The sequence below is a fragment of the Rhineura floridana genome, chromosome 9 (assembly GCF_030035675.1).
Source record: "Rhineura floridana isolate rRhiFlo1 chromosome 9, rRhiFlo1.hap2, whole genome shotgun sequence".
Classification (NCBI taxonomy): Eukaryota; Metazoa; Chordata; class Lepidosauria; order Squamata; family Rhineuridae; genus Rhineura; species Rhineura floridana.
The window spans coordinates 90,502,301-90,528,060 of record NC_084488.1 but is presented as its reverse complement, the minus strand read 5'-3'; the positions used below and the strand labels follow the sequence as shown (position 1 = coordinate 90,528,060).

The 25,760-nt window shown below is 41.4% G+C and overlaps 1 protein-coding gene across 2 annotated transcripts in view; it reads left to right on the top strand.

Moving 5' to 3' along the window:
• Positions 1 to 25,760, top strand: part of ENPEP (glutamyl aminopeptidase) — an 83,041-nt gene that overhangs the window by 18,852 nt on the left and 38,429 nt on the right. For both annotated transcript variants that reach the window (XM_061585392.1, XM_061585391.1), the window contains exons 4-11: positions 3,730 to 3,850; positions 8,104 to 8,258; positions 9,212 to 9,325; positions 10,146 to 10,280; positions 13,049 to 13,114; positions 18,393 to 18,458; positions 20,908 to 21,059; positions 21,406 to 21,485. In XM_061585392.1, coding sequence (XP_061441376.1) covers positions 3,730 to 3,850; positions 8,104 to 8,258; positions 9,212 to 9,325; positions 10,146 to 10,280; positions 13,049 to 13,114; positions 18,393 to 18,458; positions 20,908 to 21,059; positions 21,406 to 21,485 — 889 coding nt within the window. The remainder of the gene's footprint in view (positions 1 to 3,729; positions 3,851 to 8,103; positions 8,259 to 9,211; positions 9,326 to 10,145; positions 10,281 to 13,048; positions 13,115 to 18,392; positions 18,459 to 20,907; positions 21,060 to 21,405; positions 21,486 to 25,760) is intronic.

Genomic DNA, 25,760 nt, shown 5'->3' with positions numbered 1-25,760 from the left:
CCCGTTCAGCTCCCTCCTGTGGTCCTCCGTCCCAGCAGCCGATATGCCAAGGGGTGGCGGAAGGACATATGTATTTTGTTTCCTTCCGCCACACCCTTCAGGCTCCTGGAGACATTCTGGATATGGCAGACTCTTCCACCACACCGCTTCTACCAGCCTCCAACGAGATGGATTGCTCTGCCTGTAAAGGTTTAATTGCTCTCCATTTTATTATTTAATAATGTTTTTATGCTATGTTTGAAAAGATTGTTGAAGCTAAGCTGCCATTCATCGAAGGCAGTGAGAACATAGTGATCAAATCACTTTACTTTTCCTCCTCATGGTGCTTGTGTATTAATTGCTCATTTAAAGATAAAGCTGAAGGGTCACACGGTCATTAGTGGAGGGGGGGAGAGAGAGAGAAATATATGGGATTAACAGTAGCTATTAGATGCATAGTTCTTCTTGTTTGTAGCATTAATATTGTCTGGCCCAAACACTCAGACAGAGTCTTGGAAAAAGTTTCTGTGAAATTAAAATGTCTTTGAGGCTTTTGGAAAATATAGACAGGGAAAAAAAACTTGGAAAGAAACTTCAGCCAAGAATTAAGCTTTGTGCATTATGTTCTAGAGAGCCAGTGTGGCGTAGTGTAAAAGGTTAAAAGAGTGCCTATTAAACATACATTTGAGAGCATCCTATTCATGCACAACAAAACTTATTTGAATAGTATTAGATTATTTACTGTTCTGGGCCTACGGCACCTCCCTAAACATTGTCTTCTGAAAGTGTGAGGATTCCTTATAGGAGATGTTTAGTATTTTGGTGAGGGATTTGATGACAGAAGAGGTTTCATGCTGACATTTAAAATGCAATGAAAAGCCTCTGACAGAGTTCAAGGGGCTTTGGACTCAGCAGAGCACTTAATACTACCTGTGGTGAGTTTGATATATTTTACACTTGGGTGCTGTTCATACTAAGCACACCATGCTGAGAGTATCAACTAATGAAAGAATCACTGGAGACATCCCTTTATGTGAAAGGAAAGTCTAAACTTCAATTGCTTGTGCTTCGCAAAGAGCCGCATTTCTGCGTGAGTCACAGTGGCAGAAACGGGGAAACTTACCATCCATACAGTCCTCCTAGTTATACATTGCCAAAAAAAGAACTGCATCACAAAAAAGGAAGACACTAGTTTGCACAAAAATTACATGTGACGATATATAAGGGGAAAATTAGAAATAATTTCTATAATCTAAATTGAAATACAATACATCTCATCATAGTGTGGATGACACCAGGCGACTTGTGTGCCTGCTCAGTCTGCTGACCAGGTGCTGCTAAATATTGATGGGCAACTTCAAGGCTCTTGATCTCCATTTTTATGGTTCCTCTCTTTAAACCAGACTTGGACTTGACAACCCTCTAGTAGAGGATGCCTTCAAATAGCGAACCATCTTCTGACAGGCATTCAAAATAGAGGGCTGTCCTCTGTAAAGTAGGGCACATGGCCACTCTAAGTCCTACAGAGTGAAATACTTGGATGTGAAGCCCTGTCCCATGATTGGAGATGACACTTCTCTTCTTTTCTCCCAAGCTCTTCTCTCCCCTTAACCATTGGCATTGTTAGCAACCACTCTGTTGAACAGGTGTGTAACCTGGGTTTTCTTTGATCTCCCCTCTCTTCTCCATATTCACTCCATGGCCCAAGTCACTTTGCTTTACCCTTTACAGCACTGAAAAAAATATGTCTGTGCCTTTCTGCGCTCTTGCCTAAAGCTTTGGTCCATGACCTTGTCATCTCTCATCTAGACTACTGCAAGTTCCTCCTCTCTGATCTACCATTTTCTCATGATGATTTTCTTATATTTGTCCAGTACTCTGCCACCCAAATCATTCACCCCTCTCATTGCTCTGATCATCTGTCACATGCTTTTAAAGTGATCACTAGTGGAAAGCCAACAGGAGCTGAGAAGCATCCTGTTTGGGATATATCAGCCCTAAGATATCAGGGTGAACATGTTTAAGATTGTCCAAATAGAAAAGATGTAGAACTAGGCAATGAAATTGAAGGTGGGTATGACAGCAATACAAATAAGCCAAAACGCCATCGGGTAAAATGTATGTGTCAGAAGCAGTTAGAGAGTGACACTATGTATAGGTGTTTATATGCTAATACTTGAAGTTCTGAGCCAAGATCTAGCTCTCCTGCTTGGTTTTAAAAGAGAGCATAGATAAAGTGGGCATAACTGAAACCTGGTGGAGTGATGAAAACAGTGGGACACAATTATCTCTTTAGGAAGGACAAGGAATGGTATACTGGAAGTTGTGTCATTTTTTATGTCATAGAGAAGAGAGTCCAACAAGGAAGAGATCCTCAGAGGGGCGTACTCCTCCGCACAATCACTGTGTATGGTAATACCAGAACCCAAGAATAACTTAGTGGGGATGTATTACCACCCCCATGACCATAATGTCTGGGGTGATCTGGAAATAGAGAATGAAATGAAAGAGGCATCCAAAGGAGGAAATAGTGTAACATTGGATGATTTTTGGTTACCGTCACATAGACTGATAAATGCATGTCCAAGTCACGACAAATGTAAAATTTTGAGATACCCTAAATGACTGTGCCCTGGAACAACTGGAACATGGAACTGATCAGAGATGAGGTCACCTTAGACTTAAGCTTATGTGATGCCCAGGAGTGAGATGCAAGTGTTGTTGAACAGATGGGAAACACCACATTGTTATCAAATCCAACATACATGTAAGAGGACAATTCCTGAGCGTCCAGTACAGTCACATTTCACTTTAGAAGAAGAAACCTCAAAAATGTGGGGATTGGTAAAAGGAAGTTAATAATAAAGTTGGCATCACATAACAGTATGGTCTTCACAGGTAGGGAGTGCATGCCTTTGAGCAGAAAGGGATCATTGTCCATGTGGGAAAGTAAACTGAGCAGAAAGTCAGTGGTGTCTTCCCTTTCCACAATTTCCAACTTCCTATTCTACAACACAATAACATTGATATGCAATATTGAAGGTGAAAACTTTTGTCATGCCTGATTACAATTTGGTGATGTCTTTAAGCTGTCAAAGAGCTACTGCCAGTTAGAGCCAACAGTTCTTGGCTAGATAGTATAATGGCCTGATTTGGTAGAAGGTAGCTTCATATGTTCATATGAGACTGGGAAAGCACATGAAGTTGCTTTGGGACCCAGTTCCCGCACATCAGGGGCCTGTTAGCCATGTCTTTTTGTAAAAGAAATAAACACTTACCCAAGAAACAAAATGGTAATCCAGAAAGCAACATTACTGATCTCCTCTGAGTTTATTTTTAATTTAGATATATTTTAACTTTCCTACTCTCTGATGTTCTGAATATTTTGTAGTTTTGATCAATTGCTGGGATGATTTTACATTTTTAACAAATATCTACTGTGTAAACTGTCTTGAGCATTTCCTAATTAAGAGGGGAATTAATAAGCCTACAAAGTATGTCATATTCCAGTCACATTCCTAAAGTTATCTAGAGAAAGAAAAGTACTTCACTTGCCCATGAATACATTTGGATAAAATAGTCACACTTATATAAGTGGTTTTGAGAAGGTACTTCTGCCTTTCAGGTTCAGAAGAGTCAACCCTTTTAGCTCTGTAAATTGACTAAAGGTACCCTTTAGTACTAAAGAGCTAAACAGCTATTGTGTCTTGCTAGAAATACCTCTGATAACAACTCTGCTTTGTTTTACAGCTCCGCATTTATGCCCAGCCACAGCAAATACAGACAGCAGTATATGCAGCAAACGTCACTAAAGTGGTATTTGATTTCTTCGAAGAGTACTTCAACATGAACTATTCTCTTCCCAAACTGGGTAATGAATTACGACCATATCTGTTCCTCATTTCTTAATTTGCCTTCATAATTTTGTTTTCAGTCAATGAGTCATCTGAAAATTATAAGCAAGGGTGATGTTTGAAATAGTGGTGTTTAGCTGCTATGTTTAGGCCCAAAGTTATGCCCTGGTTCTTAACAATACATTAGCATTCTTTGATGGCTGCCTTATATTGGCCATGTTCACACATAAGGCTAAAGCTTCATTTAGCTCTATGTTGATGACTCTTCACAAACCCAAGTTAAGTGTCAAGGTTGCAGGCTCCCCTTCCCTCCTCCCACTCAGTTAAGAGGATGACTTTTCCTGAGTTTAGTTTTGCTTTCAAAGAGTTGGCTTAGTTTTATGTATGAATATGGGATCATAGTTTATAACAAGCAGTGATCAGTTGCTTACCAAGCCAAATTCGCCCTGGCCATGTATCCTAAGTTACAGAGGACAGTCCCTTATTTGAAGGTGCCCTCTATTAGTAGAGTTGTCTAGTCCAAGTCCAGTTCAAAGGGAACCAAAAGAAGGGAGAGCAGAAGGGGCTTTGCCCATCAAAAGTTAACACCTGGACAGCGGATTGCACACTGTGTTGAGATACACTGTATTTCTGTTTAAATAAATTATTTCTAAATTTACATCTATACACATGAATTAGCATATGCAAATTTCATGCAAATCTGCATTACATCCTCTTTAATGCATTCCTCTTTTTTATTACTTTCATTTGTCCACCTTACATAGAAGTGGCGGTTGGAAGCAGCAGATGTGTCTACGAGTACTGTTTTGGCCTGAGTAGTGTCATTCTCCACATGAACTTTCAATGTAGAGAAATGCTATGCCGGCCTCAAATGGCAAAAAAAGACAGGCTCACAGCTGCTCCAAACCTCCTACCTAAGAGGTTCCTGAGGCAAGCTCTCCCTTTCGGGAAGGGACAAGAGCTGTTCCACTGAAGGCATTTCCACAGAAAACCCTTCAAAGTTCACCTGAGCATCTCTCATGGTACTTGTGTCATGTTGCACATGTGATTGTTGCTAATGCAGGGGAATGTCAGGATACCATGATTTTAAGACCTACCTTGGCTAGAATGTATAGCTGCATTTCACAAAACAGCAACATGCAGTCCAAAATCATATATGCATTTTCAATGGATCATGCAGGAATCTTGCCCTGCTTCAGCTCTTTCACATGGCCATCATTCTAAGGGAGTGGCTGTAGCTCAGTGACAGAGCATCTGCTTTGCACGCAGAAGGTCCCAGGTTCTTCAGTTCCTGACATCTCTAGATAGGGCTGGGAATGTCTCCTAACAGAGAAACCTGGAGAGCTGCTTCCAGTCAGTGTAGACAAGCACTGAGTTAGATAGGTCTGACTCATTATAAGGTGACTTCCTATATTCCTGTTCACAAGTAAGGGAGCTGTTCCATGTTTTACATACAGAAATAAGAGATTAAAGTGTATGTTGGTGGTGGTGTTAGCGGCGGGATTTCCTAAAGTACACAATTCCATAGGAACAATGGTGGATGGTGACCTTCTCATAGGTAGCACAAAGATTCAGACAGGTTGAACTGCAATTGTAAATCTGCCTTCCTGCATGGTCTCAAAATGAAACCCATTTTGACCAAAATTAATAAAAAACACACACAGTGATTTCAGGCTTTTGAACCATGGTCCTGCTTTAGCATTGTCCATCTTAGAATCAATTTGAATTCTATACGAGCCCAAGCAGTGGTGCTGTTCAGCCTCTCAGAGGAACCCAACATCCATAATTCTCATTTAAGCTGGTATTGATTGCCAGCCATGAAGACATGACCCTCCATGTAGTGGGGAGCAGAAGCAGATGTTCTTCATTACATGGGGATTTAGTTTACTTAATTTGCCAATAAATATTTCTTAGTCCCATTTACAAAATTCTTTTACAAATGAATCACAGGAAGACACTGTAGAGATTAGTTTGGCATTACCAATAAGGCAGCGGAAAGTATTCCAGCATGTGTGAGGAGCAGATAGCCTGCTGAGTGTCTTATTTAGGGATTGGGGATTGTGAAGAGCCCCAAAGGGATGTCTCCAAACAAGGTGAATAGGCTTTAAAGTGCCAAATGTGGTTCAGTGTAAATAAATATGAAGTGCACACTGGGGCAAAAAATCCAACTTCTCATGTACGCTGATTGGGTCTGAGCTGGCAAGGACTGTCCAGGAAAGAGGTATTGGGATTGTGGTGGAGAGCTCAATGAAAATGTCGACCCAATGCACTGCTGCTGAGAAAAGGGTGGATTCTATGTTGAAGATTGTTAGGAAAGGACTCAGAAATAAAACTGTTCATCTCATAATGCCTTTATACAAATCTATGGCGCAACCACACTTGAAATACTGTTGTGGTCATTGCATTTCCCAAAGTATTCTGTAGAGCTGGAAAGATGCAGAAAAGAGAAGTCAGAAGGATCAATGTCTGGAGCAACTCTCCTATGAGGAAAGGCTGTAAGATTTGGGGCTTTTTAGCTTAGAAAAAAGGCAAGTAAAGGGGGGAACATGATAAAAGTGTGTTCAGTTATAGATAGTATAGAGAAAGTGGATAGAGAGATTTCCCCCTTTTTCATAATACCAAAACCCAAGGTCATCCAATGAACAGAAATGGTTGGAGACTCCAGACAGACAAAAGGCAGCACTTCTTCACAAAGTACATAGTTAAATTATAGAACTATAGAATTCACTACCGCAAGATGTAGCAATGGCCACCAACATGGGTGTTTAGGTGTTTAAACAGCTTTATGGAGAACAAGCCTATGAATGGCTACCAGTCATGACACCTATGTATTGCCTCCAGTATCAGAGGCCATATGCCTTTGAAGACCAGTTGCTGGGTAAGACAAATGCAAGAGGGCTTTTGCACACCCGTCTTGGTTATGGGCTTCCCAGGAGCATCTGGCTGGCCACTGAGGGAATAGAATACTCAACTATATGGTCCTTTGGTTTCATCCAGCAGGACTCTTCTTACATTCTTAAAAGCTGTGTGTCTGCAAGACACTATGTTTCCCTGTAGAACAGTGATTCTCAAACGGTGCGCACAGGCACACTGGTGCTCCATAAGAGGTGGCTAGGTGTGCCTCAAATATTATGAAAGTATATTTTAAAAATGAGAAGAAACCCATTTGTATAGGGTAAGTAATAGTTTTCTATAGTTTATTTTTATTCATAGTTTAAAATATATTAATAGATTTTTAATTTTATACATGAAGTGCGGCAGAAAATTTTTATATGTTTTACAGTGCACCGCGAACCAAAAAAGTTTGAGAACCACTGCTGTAGAACATGTACATTGCATAGCTCCTTTCTCTACCCCATCATCCTGTGTTTTGACTGAGGAAAATAGCTATATATCTGAAAAGGGAGATTATGAGAAAACCATAAAGAGCAGGCCATTGACTGATTTGCGTTCATCTGGGACTATAAACCCTAATCCTAACATTTGCATAGCTTTTGGATGGAACTTTAGGTTACATCCTTCAGTGGAGATACTTCACCAGGGGCTGGACATCCATTCACTACTCATGCAGGCATCCTCCTACAGTGTAAATCCTGCATTAATCAGGGGGCAGACTAGATGACCTCCAAGTTCCTTCCAACTCTAAAGTTTGATGATTCTAACAGCCTGCACAACATACTATACCTGTGCAAGGGCAAGCTCACCTTTAATCTTTCTGCCTTATTTCCTCATTGCTTCGTTATGTTAGTTCTTACTCTCAGTGTCTCTCCTTCCCTCGCTGTTTCCACTGGATACATTCCAGTGGGCAGATGAACAGACAGACAGACACAGCCAGGCACTGTCCTGTATACACCATGGCTCATGGCTACCTTGCCTGGCTTTACATGCTCTTCCCCTTTAAATCCATATGGTCTCTAAAATATTAATCTTAGTAGCATCCATGTTGCCTTAATGGGGATGGAAAACTGGGAGCAGGAGACCCTGGTGTTTCAGCAGTCCAGACATATATGGAGTTTTATATTGAGTGAGACCATTAGTCCATCAAGTTCCATATTGCCTAAACTGAATGGCTGCAGCTCTCCCAAGGGTGGAACCGTAGGCATTTCAGTGCTGCAGGGGACACCAGAAACCAGATTCAGCACTTCTGTAAGATGCAGCAGTTCTGTGACTGGAGGGAGATGAAAGTATTGGCTTGGTATACACCAATGAGCCATAGCTCAAGAGAAGGAGCTTCAGCACTTGGGGTAAACATCTCTTTTTTCCCATGTAGACAAAATTGCCATTCCTGATTTTGGCACTGGGGCCATGGAGAACTGGGGGCTGATCACTTACAGAGAAACAAATCTCCTTTATGATCCACAAGAATCTGCCGCTTCTAACAAGCAAAGAGTAGCAGCTGTGATTGCCCATGAGCTTGTTCACCAGGTACAGCTTGCAAAGTATTTTCTCGAGAAGGCATCAAAAGATAATATTTTGTTCAAGAAAATAATTTGCTTATCCCTTACATTTTCTTTGGTGGGTTTTTTCTTTTTTGCTTCTTGGTTGCAAAATAAGTGGATTTATTTTAAAGCTTCAAAGAACTGAAATATATTTCAGACAATATTTTCATCTCCTGCATCAGCAGCACATCCTTTGCTGGAGATTTACTTTTGGGGGCTACTACAGCACAAAGTTGTAGTTTGGTATTAATTTCCTGTGCCCATTTTTGCTGATGCAAATCATGCTTAATTGCAGGGCCCGTCTTCTCCCACAGGAGAGTGGGAGAAAACACAATATGAGAAATCACTTGTAACTGCCTCCACCACGTTGATTTCAGCAACATCACAGCATATCAGCTGAAGTTGTTCATCCCAGAGTCAGCTCTACTGTTAAGCAGAATGAGGTGGCTGCCTCAAGTGACATGTGCTGGGGAGGGCGGCTGCAGGTGGGGAGTGACACCAAGATGGTAATGGTCAGAGCTATAAGTTGGGATGGGGGTGAGAATTCAGTTTTGTTTGCATTTGAATGACAAACTTCCTAATTTGCATTTCTCAAACCAATGTCCAGCTATCCTTTGAAATTCACCTTTCTCTGAATTTTGGATATAGCTCTCCAACCAAACAATGCATACAAAAATGTATCTGTTGGGGAAGTGTACATTAAAATGCATATATTATGGAAAATAATGTATAATAATGCATTATATTTGATAAAATTGCTTGTAAAAATATGTATATTAGTCAAAGCTGCAGACAAAAATGTGTATATTCAAAGAAATTTGGTCTAAAATGCTGACAAATTTAAAAAACCTGCATATTAGCTGTATTAAGTTTTGCTAAGCTACCATAGAACTGTTATCCAGACAGATAATGCTGCTTCTTTCATGCTTCCTGTTGTAGTGGTTTGGGAATATTGTGACCATGGACTGGTGGGATGACTTGTGGCTGAACGAAGGATTCGCCAGCTTCTTTGAGTTTATGGGGGTAAATGCTGCAGAAGGAAATTGGCAAATGGTAAATATTCATGTTGCTTACATTACAGTACGTGCTTATATTGGTGATGTGGAACAAAGCAGCCTTTATTACTGATTTGTCGATTTTTTTAGCCAAAGACGTAGATAATAATGATTTACCAAAAACACAAAACAAGCCATGAGCAAGGTGTAGAAAAAGCATTCTTTTTAAAATGTCATGATGCGTTACCACCCTAGCGACTATGACCTTTTCTTTTTCATGAATTAAATCGGGGTGAGGAACTTGTGGTCCTCCAAATGTTAAACTCCCATCAGCCCCAGCAAGCATGCCAATGCAGTCTACCAGCATCGGGAGGGCCACTTCTAAATTAAATGACAACATTGGGCTGGCCAGGTACAGAGAATTCTGCTAACTACTGGAAATCAAGCCTAAATTAGAAGATAGTTCTATGTTTCTAAATACTCAGGCTAGGAATTGTTGAAGGGAGGCATTTCAGGAGATGAGTTGTCGAATACTACGGAAGATAGTATTCCATTGATTACAGTTGATCAGTGGAACATCTTGACTAGAGAAACTGCAGTTACTTCTTCCTATAAATGATTTAAAGAAGATACATCCACTAGGTATTGATCGAGTATAGCCCCATAGATTGAGATACATAATGGTGATAACTGATAAGGTGATACCTGGCACTTGTCATGTTGGGTGAAGATGTACAAATCATTCCTAATGCACCTGGTCTTCATTGAAGCCAAATTAACTCTGAAACGTCTACATTGTTATAAACAAAATAATAATTTTCTGCAACAGTTCTAGTTCAGTGTAATTTGCTTTCCCTTCCTTTCATTTTTCTCTACAGCTGGACCAAATTTTGATTGACGATGTATTCCCTGTTCTGAAGGAGGACTCCTTGCTCTCCTCCCATGCAATTGTAGTAAATGTGTCTTCTCCTAATGAAATAACCTCTGTGTTTGATGGCATATCCTACAGCAAAGTAAGAAAGACCTTGTAACCGCTTCAATGCAATGGTGAAAAGGGAGATACAAACTCGGTAGTGTTTGAGTTGATATGTGGTTCTTCAGGAGAGGCCAAGAGATGAAGCTTGAAAGAAGTAGGTTTCAAAGCCCATTCTGAGGATGTGTCTATACTGTGTGATGCTGTGGCTTCAATGGAGAAGATATAGGGACAAGTGGAAGAGGTGGTTTTCTTTAATATCATAACCATGTTGTGCAGAGAGAATTGGAGTAACAGTTGCATCAGCAATCCTGGCATTCTGCACTGTTGTAAAATCTACATTTATCTACATGCAAAAGCAGAGCCATTGTTTATCCAAGTGAGTGCATGATACATATATTTAGTGATTTATTTATATTTAGTTTTTAGTGCTTTGGTTTGCCGCCCTGGGCTCCTGCTGGGAGGAAGGGCGGGATATAAATCAAATAATAAATAAATCAAATAAAATATATTACATAATAGTGGCACACAGCCACAGTTAAATTAATCTTCATATTTGCACTCTAGCAGACTGAGGACAAAAACATGCCTTTTGTATTTGGGCCTCGCTGCTATACTATAAAATCAATGTGCAGTACATCTATTGTGAATAGTGCACTTAGATGAAAATGGCCACTTGTTTCTGTAGTGTACGTGGCTCCTCATCACCACTTCCTTGTATAATACAAGGGAAAGTAATCACTGAAGTGCATATACACCATTCATAACTGACCCCTTGAATATTTATTTTGTATGTGGGTATCCAGGCACAAGTGCAAAAGGAAAAGTGTGAATTGGCCCTACACCAGTGATTTCAGATTACCAACAACTGATTTTATACAGCATCACATCCTGTATAGCACACATGATGATGTGCTTGTACTGCAAGATTGTTAGGATCAACTCATATGGACTTTCTGCTCATGGTCAGGCATTAACCCCACTCCTTCACCACTCACAGTGGTTGGATCATCCAAATCTTTTACTACAAGCTGAAGCAATACAGTTTGGTTGACTGATAGCAAGCAGAACTTCTTCCAGTAAAACATTTAAACAACCATTTCACCCTAAATATGGATTAGGAAACTGCCGTATTCTAAGTCAGACTGTTAGTCCATCTCACTCAGTATTGTCTATGCTGATTGGCAGCAGATCTCCAGGATTTCACGTAAGACAGGAGTCCTTCTCAGTCCTTCCTGCCTAGCCAAGAGGAATTAAGCCTGGGGCCCTCAGCATGAAAAAACATGTGCTCCACAACCAAAGATGCAGGAGAATTTGATACAGTTTGTATTTGAAGGCAAATCTATCTAATTTGCACTTTCTTTCTGAAACAGTAACTGAAGAATAAGTGAACCCAAACCCATTTTTCTGAATGGAGTTCTCAAGCCAAGTAATATGTACAAGAATGCATATACTAGGGTAAAGTGTGCATAAAAATGCATATATTAATGAAGATAACATACAAAAATTCATTATACTGGGGAAATTGCTTTGCAAAAACATTTATAACGCAACGTTGCATGCACAAATGTGTATATTAGGAGAAATTTGCACTAAAATGCTGATACATTTTTGTGAGGACTTTTTTTAAAAAAAATGCAAATTGAAGTAGAAATGTCAAGAAGTGAATGTAGGACTGAAAAAATGAGAAACCTAGAGAAACTGAAATTGATAGATTTGTCATGATTCACTGGAAAAGACAATAATGCTGGGAAGGGAGTAGAAAAAGAGGAAGGCCAAACAAGAGATGAATTGATTCCATAAAGGAAGCCACAGACCTGAACTTACAAGATCTGAACAGGGTGGTTTATTGGAGGTTGTTGATTCATAGGGTCTCCATAAGTCGTAATTGACTTAAAGGCACGTAGCAACAACATATACAACTGAGCTACAGCCTTTCTGCCAATTGGATTGCCAGAAACAAAGGCAGGGGAAGAGAGAGCAAGGAACTGGCCGTCAGCAGAATGGTTATGTGAACTGGGCCTTGCTCTAGCACAAATGGCTAGAGTGAGTATGCCAAGTGGGTCTGTCTCATGTTTACCAGAGAATGTATTCACTCATGAATGCTGAAAAGGCCCATCCACACAGCGTCCTTGTGTATGTATGTGGTGTTGTATGGAGGCTAGAATCTTATGCAGACTGCACTTTCTGAGAACCTTGGCTTTTTCTTAATATTGTCAGAAGTGGCCAAACATTATTCATTCATTTATTTATAAAATTATTTGTATGCTGCTATTCATTATACAAAGCAGTTTACAACAAATATAAATACACGATAAAACCATGTAAAAAATTAAAATAATCATTGAGTAGCTATTGCAGTTTTAAAAGGGACTGCATGCAGTGTCCATTAAAGCCACCGAAAACAAACAAGACCACGGGCAGAGCGATTTTATCTGCCTTAACACAGGCAGCATTTAAGGTAAGACTCAGACAAACCCTGGTGAATTGCTTAAGGCTGAAGCTGGGTGATTTATGCCTACTTCTGCTCTGTGATTGCTGGCCCATTGTGGGGCATGTTGACTCTCACGCTGGAAGGAGGAAGCCTGTGGGCTAAGGACAGCAGTTCACCTAAATGTTTTTGTTTTTTTAAAAGAGCTGTATGCATATGTTGCTGGGGTGTGCAGAAATAAGGAAGTTACATTTTATCAATGTATTTTGCTCAATCAGTCTTTCGGGCAAAGGTTTTTTTCAAGCTTCAAGAACACGGCTTGATTGAAACGAGTATGAACTGATTATTGCTGATATGCCCAATTTCCGCTTACTTAGGGAGCATCAATTCTCAGAATGCTTGAAGACTGGCTCTCACCAGAGAGGTTCAAAGCTGGATGTCAGGTATGATCTCCTGAGATGAGTGCAGAACAGAAAAAAAGGGTGAATGTTAATAACACAAGGCTGCAGTCCTACGTACTCTTACTTGAGAGAATAGGTCCTACTGAAAACAGTGAGTTTTACTGTTCTGAGTAAACATGCTTAGGATTGTGCTGTGAATTACTGTATGGGATTTTGATCAAAATGTTAGAGAATTATTTCTCTTTCATGCTTAATATGAGAATCAGGCACCGCTAAAGACAGATAGCACAACCCATATTGGTTCTTAAAATAAGTATAGAAATGGCTGTATCTTCTCTGTGATGTCTCCTACAGCAGCTATTTTAGTGTGCAAACATGTGTATAATGTCTCCCCCACCTCTGTCTGTCCATCTCTCTAACGCACACACACACACACACACACTTTGAAGCAGTGTCCTAAGTTTATGTATCCACATCAAATTTGTCTTATGCTGCTGTTTAACAACAGGCAACCCCACTCATAAGGCATTCCTGTGCCTGAAACGATAAGGCGGAAGTACTGATCAGTAAGGCTCAGTTCATATGTTGCTATGGCAACATGGTTGCCACAAAAAAACCAGCAGCCCTTTCCAGGCCACCACATTGCTGCTTGATTACATTACAGCTGCGACCAGTTAGGTTGCCCAGAATGTATAGGAGATTCTCACACAAGCCTTAGTACTGTAGTAGATGGAGATGTAGTGCTGGCATGGGAACTAGTCATGCGACCCCACATGGTTGAGGGTTGCTAACATTGAGGGTCCCATGTGGAGCCCTAGCCATGTGGAAATGTGTGGCGGAGTTGTCACATTCTTTAGAGGTTCTAGAAAAATCCTTGGGGTTTCTACAAGTTAAATTCTGAGTTTAGGATCAGATGGATCCTCTCCCATGCACAAAAATGGACTCTAAAGCTACAATCCTAATCCCATCTACCTGGGAGTAAGCCCCACTGAATTCAGTAGAAATGACTTCAGAGTAGACATGGTTAGGGCTGCACTGTAAGCTAAGGCACCTACCCTTTCACACACTGCAGTTCCTGAAATATATTTTGAGCTGCTGATAACCTATTATAGAGCATTTATTTATTTTTGCATTTCTATCCCACCTTTTCCTCTAAGGTGCTCATGGTGGTGTACACACTTCTTCCCTGCTCTATTTCATCCACATGACAAGCCAAGTGTGGTAGGGTAGGTTGAGAGATGGTGACTGGCCCAAGATCACTCAGGGTTTTGAACCCTGGTCTCCTAGGACCTAGTTTGACACTCTAGCCACTACACCACATTGGTGGTGCTCAAAACCTTGATATGATTGCTAATCATATCATTAATGTAATGTCTATTTAGGCCCTAAGGTGCTTACATAGTCCACGCTCAGCATTCTGTCTCTGTGTTTTTCTTAGCCCGTGTCTCAGACCTGCAGTTTCTCTAGATTACAACATCCTTAGCTGAAGTGAGGAGGGAAAGACATACTTTTCTGCCACAATGGTTCCCATGTTCTACAGCAGGGGCAGCTAATTTATGGCTTGAGACCCACATCCATTCCCTTCCCAAAGTATTGTTCTTCTACCCCAAGACCTCTCAAAATTTATCATCTTTGAATATATATATATATATATATATATTAACCCCACCTCCACTGTGATGACATAATGCCATAAAGTTTTTGTGACTCCTTCCATGCCCCTCTATTTTTTCCTTTTCTGTTATTTATTTATTTAAAATATTCCTGGCTACTCCCATACATTGTGATGCCACCAGGTTGCTTGTGGCCCTTCAAGGTTCCCACAAAATGCTCCATCCCCCTCCCCAAACCATCCCTGCAGGTTCTCTGGTGTTATTGTGTTGCTAAAAGGTTTAGCAATTGCAAAATTGTCCTTTATAAAAAAGGGGCCACACCCACATTTACACTTTGGCCATGTCCACTTTGACATGTGACCTCTCCCCCCAAGTGTGACTGTGGGTCAATGCAACACTTGGCCCAAAAAAGATTATCCACCCTTGTTCTGGAGGAGTGTCCAGCTATTCCCTAGTCAATGTAGGTTATTTGCTTATAATTTGTCTAAGAAACAAAGGAGATGCTTGCTCCCTACAGAGCCTCTTGGGTGTTGAAATCAGCAGAGGGGCCCCTTTTGCTAGTTCCACTACCCTCAGAAGCTCGGAGGGTGGTGGCCTGGGAGAAGACATTCTCTTTGGCAGCCCCTAAGTTGTGGAACTCCCTCCCGTGCGAGGTGCATCTGGCAGTGTCATTGTACAGTTTTGGGCTGAAGACACACCTCTTAACCCTTGCCTTTGACACCTGAGATGTATATTTTTGGACCCACCCTATTTTGTTATTTTAGGTTGTTTTTAATAGTCTTTAATTCTGTATTTTAAAACTGTTGTAAACCACCCTGCGACCTTTGAGTGAAGGGTGGATAGTAAATGATGGTGATGATACTTTTGTCAGCGCCATTAAGGTAGTCCCCAACAGTACTTCTGCCCCATTAACCCCCTCCTATCCAAAACTCCATTTTTACAGCAGCATTATTGAGCCTAAGAAAAATGTGTGCCTTGCTGCCCTTGAGAGAGACTGCAGAACCACAGACACTAGCTGCAGATTGTTTAAAAGACATGATTTCCCATACTGTTACATCACATTGTTGCTCATTGTTATATCCCAGATGCATCCAGCACCCAAAGCCAGAATTGAGCTCAAAGTGATAAAGAGCCTTTAGGATGTTACATTATGTCCTCCCTGTTCTTATGCTAGTAGATTAAGATCACAGTTGGGATGGAGGTAGCCTCCCACCCTTATTTCTATAAGTCGTAGTCTGTCTGCCATAATACAAGCTAGTGCGGTCTGTGTACACTGCCCTTATGAAAGCACAGAAGTAGCTGAGAGTGAGAAATAGCGCCACCTACTGTTCCACTGTAGCTGACTCAGATGCCAGGGAAAAATGGATGACTCTACTTTATCTAATTTAGCTATCGAAATGGCACTTCTAAAGTAGAAGGTGAGGTGGCTGGAGAGGTGGTAGTAATGTTGGAGAGATGCAATGCAGTGGTCAGTTGTTGCAGCTGGTGCTACAACCAGTTTTATTGCTGGTGCACATGCACACACATACACACACATGCGCGTGCACACACACATACATCAGAGAGTTTCATAAGCATCCAAGCCATCTTTAGACAACCACAAAACAAAAGAAAGGGAGATAAAATCTCTCTCTCTCATACACACACACACACACACAGAGAGAGAGAGTTACTGTCACCGTCACTGATACTTCATTCTCGGGAATGTATAAAAACTTCTTCCAAGTAGCTAATTTCCTTGGCAGGAAGGCCAGCCAACCATGTGGGCAGAAGCTTTATACACATTCCTGGGAGTGATGCAATAGCAGCTGCAGAGGCAATGCCAGCCTGGGAGCCCTACACAAATACGTATTATTCCAGCAGATGAGCCCTTTCTGGTTTCTGCATAAGAACATAGAAAGGGCCCTGCTGGATCAGACCTCAGGTATAAGTTTGAAAAGGGGAGGAAAAATTCTATCTCAGTTAAAAACAATAGTGGGGGTGGGCTTAAAAGACAATTCAGCAGAAACACAGCTGTGTTCTGTGACAATATAATCTAGAGTGAAAAATACTTTTTTCCATGCTCATATCTGCAGGATCCATTCTTTGGTCCCTGAAAGCAAGTTTCAATGATTTCCAAAGGACAGATCTATTCTTTTTCCAGTGGTGACACTGGGAGTCAGCATTTTCCAGCCTGACACATTTACTGGGCAATACATTAGCGCTGGAAAGCTGAGAAGGGGAGAGAGAGACCTCTGGCTGTGTTCTTTTTTTGTTTACTGAAGCCTACATGGTGTACCTGGGTTATAAATTCCTGTCTTGTTAAATGGATGAGAGTTGTTTTAAGATGTGTTTGCAAATAATGGGTATATGAACTGGACCAGGGTACAATAAGAACAATCTGCTCTCTTACATAAATAGCTTTTAGTTGAGGGGTAATAATTAAGTTCAGTGAGAATTACATTTGTGACTGTTTAATCAAGGACATTTAAAAAACACACACCCTCAGATCCCTTTTATTCATCTTGTAAAACTTTTTGGTGAAATCATTCGGGCCACAAATGAGTGAAATTGCTGGGTGTTCAGCATCTTACCCCCGTGATCTTGGAATCAGCATCCTATACCTGTATCCTGTACAACAGGTCTGGGGGACTTGTGGCACTCCAGATGTTGTAGGACTACCACTCCCATCATACCGGGCCAATGGCTGTGTGTTGGCTGAAGCTAGTGGGAGTTGTAGTCCAACATCACCTGTAGAGCCACATATTCTGCATCTTTGTTATGCATGGTCATTCATAAGCTCCACTTTGTTCAGCGGAGCTTACTTCTGACTGAAAGCATTTAGGTAGCACCCATGCAGTCCAATGTTATGCATGTTTCCTCAGGAGCATATCCCATAGTGTTCAGCAGGACTTACTGGCAGTGGAGGCTGCTCCATTTACGCAAGTTGGCCCCTCCCCACCAATCTCAGCCTGCCGTCAGCTAGATTCTGTCCACCTGCTTTTGTACATACAGCCAGTCCGCGGTGGTGGTGGCACTGACTCCTCCTCAGTTTGAGTGTTACCCTTGTAGAACTCAGCAGGGAAGAAGACGGTGACAAAACTAGAATCAGCTGGCTCTGCCTGTGACTGCTTCTAGTTCCACCTGTCATTGGCCTCCTTGCCTTCCGCCCTACCAGTTCCAGTGGGCACCAACCACCACTGCTTTTCTGGATTGAATTGCAGCATGAAAATCACAACCTGAACTCTCTTGAGAATCTGGTCTTGATCACTATCATTTGATTTAACTGTCTCTATGTCTTGGATACAGGCCTATTGCTTGCATGTAGGTCTTCAGATTGACTGTTGTAGCACATATGTGAGAGCTACCAACAGTTGCACCAGCACTCTGACCAAAGTCATGACATGATACCCCATTGGAATGCAAGCCCCTGCAATGATTTGGTGCATGGATGGAATGGGCATGAAGGAAAGAGATTAAGAGAAAGTCTGTTGTGTCATTCAAAGAATCCCAAGCCATTTAAAGGCTTCAAAAACCAACATCAGCTTCTTGAATTGTGTCCATGAAACAATAAGAAGCCACTGCAGAGTGTGAAGCTGCAGTTGCTAATCCACTCCATTAGGAGGGTGACCACTGCATGTTGCAGAACTTCCAGTATCAGACCATGAGAGCTGTTGTGTTGGGTGATTATATTAATATTTAGTCATTATTTCCATTTTCTCCAACAGAAATATTTAAAAGACCATCATTTCAAAAATGCAAAAACAGATGACTTCTGGAGAGCCCTGGGACAGGTATGTTTGGATGTGTGTGTGTGCGTGCGTGAATCAGTTCTCTTATGAAAAGTTTGTGTTGTTTTATTGCGGAGAGCCCTCCAGCCCCACTTCCCAATCTTTCCATTTGGATAGGAAATCTAACTAATCTTAAGAACAACTTGTCCATCCCTTCTTAATGTATCGCTTATGGCTCACACAAAAGCCCATTAAGAGTGACAATATTTTGCTATGAGAAAATGGCTCAAGGCAGAATGATAAAAAGAAAGCCATAATGAAAATAAACTGCAAAAGAATTGCAATGTATTGTTCATATATGTTCAATATGCCTTATTCATAATGTGCCCTGCTATGCAAAAAAAAAAAAAAGACACACATGGTGGATGCACTGGGAAAGCCAATCTCCCAGTGTGCCTGTGCAACCCTGACTTTGCTGCCATCTTGCCCCTCTCTGTAAGTGATACTGCTTCAAAGAGGCTAGGGGTGGAGCTGCAACATTAGGCTCCTGGCAGTGGCCGAGATGCCACTTACTGGGAGGGACAAGGAGGCAGCTCAATTCTGGTACTGAAAACAAATTCCTAGGATCAGAATGTGCTCAGAGGCACCCTCATTAATTTTAACCATAGGCTTGTTCACACGTTATAGAGCACACAGGTACAAGCTGTCTCTACACATTTATAAGTGTCTGTGTGAAAGAGTATAAACGTGTTGATTTGTATAGCTCAGCAGTTGTTTACACAGGTACACAGACTGTACAATCATTGAATGTAACATCTGAACATCCATATATCTCTTACTCTTGGCTGTTGGGGTTCTGGCAAAAAACACAACCTAGATCCAAGAAGCCTGAAGTCTGCCCACCCCTGGCTTATCGCTTCCCTTGCTGCCCTGATTGCAAAATTATGGAGAGGAGAAGGGAGGCCATGAATGAATCAAGAAGCACAGACCACTAGGAATGGATGAGCCTGGTTGCAGTCTTCAGATTTCTTCTTCTTCTCTGGGGAATAGAAGCATTTCAGCTAATTCCTGCGGGTTTCATAGCCATAGTGCATGCATAGGAGTAGCCAGTACATTTTCTCCCATCATTGTAGCACATTCTGGTGGGTGAGTTTGCCGCCTGTACAGATTTTTCCAGAGCCAGAGCATATATCTGAAAAACTGAGTCTCCCTACCCCCCAGCACCTTGAATCTGGCAATGCCTGCATTTCTCTACTTCCTTTTTTGTTATATCAGTTATAGTGCAGACTTTCCCAATCATTGGGTCCCCAGATTTTACTGGACTACAGTTCCCCTAATTCCTGACCATTGGCCATGCTGGCTAGGGCTAATGGGAGTTGTAGTCTGTGATGTTCCTATATTAATGTATATATGGTAAGTGTTGTTGTTTTAGAAGATACATGGTAAGTGTAGTGAAAGAGGAGGGGGAGTGAATGGGCAGTAGAATGCGAGATGATTGGCTGAGTGTTTAAAATGGCTGAATGTATAAAAGGAAGAGTGAGAGTGGAATCTGGGGGGGAGAAGAGAACTGAGTGGGTTGCTTGGTGGGGTTTAGAGAGTTGTTTGCCAGGAGGGAGGTGGAGTTCGGATTAGTATTGAGTAAAACCATATGCTTATGTGCCTTAAGAAGAAATCTTGTTAATCTTGTTAGCTTTGTTATCTGTAATAAATACTTAATTTGGTTTACCAAAGGCCTGATCCTTGGCTGGGGTTTCACAGACCAGAAGGGAGGGTAAGGTAATGACCAAGGCTGAAGGGGAACTGTAACAAATGGTGGCAGCGGTGAAGAGAATAACAATACCAGTATTCAGAGTCTCTGGGAATACTAGTATTGGGACGTGACTGGTGGTTGCCTAGCAGGGGGATCTGTTGAGATCTGTGCTAGAGCGGATAGATAAACCATAAGAGAGTGCGGTCCGGACTGGTGGAGTCCCTGGTGGTGCCTAGAGACAGGCAGTAACCACGAGCAGGTAGGAACCTGACAGGGAGAGCCAGGGAAGGACGCCTCACATAGTCCAGCAACATCCCGGGACCCAAAGGATGGGATTGAATTATAGCAATATCAAATTTTCTTTCTCATCCCTCCCCCCAAAAAATCCTGTTATGGGGGGAATATGTAAGATATCAGATGTTGTCACCTTAGGTATCTTGCAATAATTTGCGCATCCACCCTTTCAGAAGCTCCAAAAGGCAGCCGTCTATGGAAACAGTGTATAATAAATGGTTGGACTTTCCTGGTTGTTTACAATCAGTAAATACAGTTATGATTTATGATTTATTTATTAAATTTATATCCTGCCTTTCCTCCTAATAGTTATCTGGACCAATTGTTCCCATGCAGTTTCTAAAACCAGCATTTATGAGGGACAAGTGCTCTCTCTATAGATTTTCACTTCCTGAGCAGAAGAGTTATATCTTTCTTCAGTCCGTCTCCTTTGGCTTTCTCAATATAATCATCCACTATTATTCTTAGGAAAGTGGTGAACTCGTCCAAGAAGTGATGGACACCTGGACCAGGCAGATGGGATACCCTGTGCTGACGGTGTATTCAAACTCAACAATCACACAACAGCGTTTTCTCCTGGATCCCAAAGCAGATCCTTCCCAGCTAACTTCAGCATTTGGGTACAGTTTCTGCAGTAGATGACTTTGCTGTTGCAATGTTGGCCAGAGTCAAGATGGACATAGTTTGCTTTTTCAAATGGTTTAAACACATAAAAGAAGTTCCCTGGGTGAAAGCTGTGAAGAAAAAAATAAGCTGCATCAGATATGTGTCTGTGTAAATATTCTGCCACTTTGGTAATGCTGGGCTCAACACACCACAGTTGATTAATGTCTTTCCTTTTTTTTTCTTATTTAATCTAGCAAGACTATGGGCCATTCCTACATGTTTCATAAATAAATAAATAAAATGCTTCATAGATGTTGTTTTTAATCTCTTTTTAAAACTCTCTCTTTTCCAAATGTTCAGTTACAGGTGGAATATTCCAGTGAAATGGTATGAGGGAAGTACGGCTAACACAATACTCTACAATAAATCAGAATTAGCAGGTAATTTTCACTAGCAGCCAGCAGCTATCTATGCAACATGTTTTATTAAGCATCAAGAAAATAGCAAGCTTCATGTTAAACATTAGTCTGGCAATGCTCAGTATAATTATTAAATGTAAGTGCCGCAGTGACTTTGTGTTCAAAACATGCTATCAGCCAGTTTGATATTACAGCCCTGAAAGCCAGTGTGGTATAGCGGTTGAGGGACTAGACTGAGGAGATCCAGGTTCAAGTCCCCACTGAGTGTTCTTGGATGTCACTCTATCTCAGCCTAACCTACCTCATAGGGTTGTTGTGAGGATAAAATGAGGGGGAACCATATATGCTGCCTTGAGGAAAAGGTGGCATATAAATGAAATAAATAGATATTCATTATTTAAGAGTTGATATAGAGGTGGAATCCAACTGATGCCCTTGTGCTCACAGAAGGGCTTCTGATCCAGTGGTCTCTGCTAACATGCATCAAACTGAGCTCAAATCCATTCTGCAACGGTCACCAGATAAATGCGTCCTAACTGGACAAGTGCTAAACACTAAATCTGGGGTTAATCTGCAGCCAAGAGATTGTTTGAATGTTTCAACATAAGCCCCAAGCACAGACTGAAGCAGTGCATTGTTGAGCATAAATTGTGATCTAGATTCATGGGGGAGCAATCAGATAACCCCCCTGCCAGTGATTCACTCATACTGTTACCGCTACCATACTGTTGTCATAGTATGATGGAAGTGCTTTTGTCTTGCTGATAGCTGGGTATGTGACAACAGCAGAATCTATGACAATGGGCGGAAGGGGTTCAGATTTGTAAATAGACACAGACAGTATAGTCAAATTCCCTAGGTTCTCTACCTTCCATCCACCTGATATTCGGCAAGGTGAGCCCCTCCGTTTAGGCAGCTTCATAGACAGACCCACTGACAGTGGAATTAAGTTAGTCATGACTCTGAGTCTTACTTTGGTGGCAATCCAATACACACTTACATGGGAGTAAGTCCCATTGAACCCAATGGAGCTTACTTCTGAGTAGACATGTATTGGATTGCAGCCTTAGTCAGATACAATCCTATTTAACTCACTGACTGATAAGTAAATAGACTTAGATTCGTGCTTTTACTAAGCCCAATAATAAATATTAACAGAAACACTCTTCCATCTATCAAGGGGTGATAAATATTTCCAATTAACATCCTGTCTGCATGAGAATATTGCCAATTAAACTACATTTCATTAAATTAGTAAAGTTCATTTCAGTTTTTAGAAAGTCTTTTTATCACAGTGAAAGGCTTCCTAAGCTAGTGTGGCAAAGGTTTCACAACTAAACAAGTTTCCAAACGGATTTTAATTAAATTGGCTCAGATTTCTTGTGACTACAGGATGTAACTATTTGATTTGCTTTGTCTTCATGAGGTACTTGAACAGGCAGAAGGGGAAGTTTAAGAACAGAGATAGCCTTGCCTCAGTTATCAAATTGTCCTGGTAACAGCCTGACTTGATTACTACAGTGTGTTGTATGTGGGGCTGCCCTTCAAACTTCAATTGGTTCATAATATGGCAGTCAGATTATTGCTTAGAACTGACTGGAATATATGTTGGCAGCAGGAGCAGCCAGCAGGAAGGGATGCCACTACCCACCTGGCCTCCTGGCCTAGGCTGCTCTGACTGGGAGGGATGAGGCAGCAGGGAGATTGGTGCTGTGTGGGCGCACTGGCAGAGCCAACCCAGTGCTCTCACTGCTGCATCTGCATAGCTGCTCCCTGCTAGCTCACCCCTTCCTCCTGGGAAGTGCAGTGACTCCAGTGATGGGAGGCTAGATTTGCAGCAGGGCCCCTCTTCACCAACCACACCTGTTGGGCAGTATTATCAAATCTTTTCTGGGTTCCAGTTTGCTTCCAGGCACAATTCAAGATCCTGGTTTGTCCTATAAAGTCCTATAGGGCAGAGATGGAGAACCTTTGGCCCTCTGGATGTTGCTGTACTGAAACTCCCATCAGCAACTCCCATCATCTTGGCCAATGGCCAGGGAGGATGGGAGCTGTCATTCAGCAACACCTGGAAGGCCAAAGACTCTCCCCACCCCTGCTATGTAGGGCTTGGGAAGCAGAGTGTCTAAAAGACCAAATACTCTGTATGAATCCGCTATCTCTCCAGAGGAGCATCAGAGGGCCTTTTCTGAGTTTAGGCAACTTCAGGCTGCACAATTAAAGTTGATTTGGCACTCTTGAGCAATAAATCACCCCCCCCCCAAAAAAACCCCAGACTTTTTGTGATAAGGCAAGTGATGTGAAAATGCACCGGAAAGTGTGGGCTAACATTTGCTTGATGTAACATCATCTAACATCCCTACAAACAAATCAGAATGAATGCTCAATAAATAACCAAGGGAAAGAAATAATGTTTATTGCTCAATAAATGTGTCATCTGCAAGTGACCTCCGTTAGCTTTCAGGTACTTGATGAAGACCATTTCATTTTCCCAAGCTTTTATGGAAGTTGCACTTTGCTGGTTTTTCTGCCTTTATTCCAATTTTGTCTTCAGTTGCCTCTTGCTTTGCTTCTGCCTTACCTTTTTATTATTATTACTTGTCTTTGCTCTTTTATCATACCACATTATTATTCCATTGTATACTTTTAATTTATGGTTTTATAATCTTTATTGTTAGGTGCCTTGGAAGTGTTATCCTGAAAGGAGGGATTTTTTAAAAAAAGTTTTTAAAAATCTCCAGGCTGACAATGTTGATGTCAGCTTAGCTCTAAGTAATGGAACTACAGAAGGATGAATTTAGGATGAACTATGACATTCCATCAAATTCAGGTTTGAAAGAAATGTATGGCTTATTGCTGTGGTTTCCCAAAATGAAATATATCTGTGGAAACTGAGACAAGCTGCAAGAAAAAAATGAAAAGAAAAAAAAAGATACAGAAGATAAATGCTCCTGGAAAGGAAAAATATTCAATCAGGCTAGTGAAAGCTATAAATCTAGATACAGAAGATGATAATTTTAAGGAAAAGATGCTGTTATAGTTTTTTCATCTTGCTGTTATAACCATTTTCCCCCTTGGAAAAAGCAACCTAGGCTGAAACCCTAACTTTTTCTGCTCAGAAGTAAATCCCATTTAATTCAATGGGGTTTACTACCAGTAAGTGAGTTAAGATCGCAGGTTATCACAGCAGTCCAAAATTGAGCTGGCCTTAGTGGTGATGGGCAGCTCATACTTATTTAGGATTTATATTTACTATGATACAACATATTTAAGGTGTTTACAACACTTCACAGACATTATTTCAGTAATCCTTATGAAAAGCCATTATGATAGTTCACGATTATTATCCACATGTTACTGATGGCAGTCTGAGGCTAAGAAAAGTCCTGTTGTTCCTAAATGCAAGCTAATGAATTTGTGGATGAAAACCAGGGCCTTTTTGACACTCACTGGATATATGTGGCTTAGTTCTGAGACAACATGCATTGGATTGCCTTGTGAGGGTCTTACGACATGTCAGCTGTCCACACCCTCTAAGGTGAAACCAGACTTGACGTTGAAGGTGTCTTTGCATTTAAAGTGAATATTGTTTTTTTTTAATGGAAATAGTGGTGGATGTGGGGGAGGCTGATAATTATTGGGATCACAACAGGCAAAGAGAGTGAATTTAACCAATGGAGGTTACTCCATTAGAACAAGTCGGGCATTCACCCTCCAACCTCAGTCTGCCCTCATCCAGCCCCTGCCTGTCTGCCTTCTTACAACCAATCATGGGGTGGTTCTGTATGTCATTGGCTCCAGCTCCACCTATTGTTGGTCTCCCGGCCTTCTGTCCTATCAGTTCCAATGGGCACCATCCACCACTGAGTTTAAGTCTTTCCTTCCCTGCTGTGGTCCTGATGAAAGCCTTCTCAAGCTGCTATTTGCAGTGGGAGGAAAGCAAATAATGAGAGTTTTTGTCCCTATGCAAAGACCAGCTTTGTAGAAGAGCTGCCCACTATGTAGATCCAGATGTTCCAGCTGAAGAGGCCTCTTCCTCCTCCAGTTGCCAACACAAGGCTATCTGAGGGCCATCTTACCTGAGGGAAAGAAAGGGAGAGGACAGGACAGCCTGGGGAGATGCCCACCATCTAGCTCCTGGTGTTCCAGCTGATGTGTTCTCTTCTTTCCTTAACTGCCAACATAGAACCATCTTGTCCTGAGGATTGATCTAGTTTTCAAAGAGTCCTTGCCCCCCACCCACTGTAGCTTGTCTTGGCTGTTTTATTATATAGTTGTAATGAATGTTTATTGTTT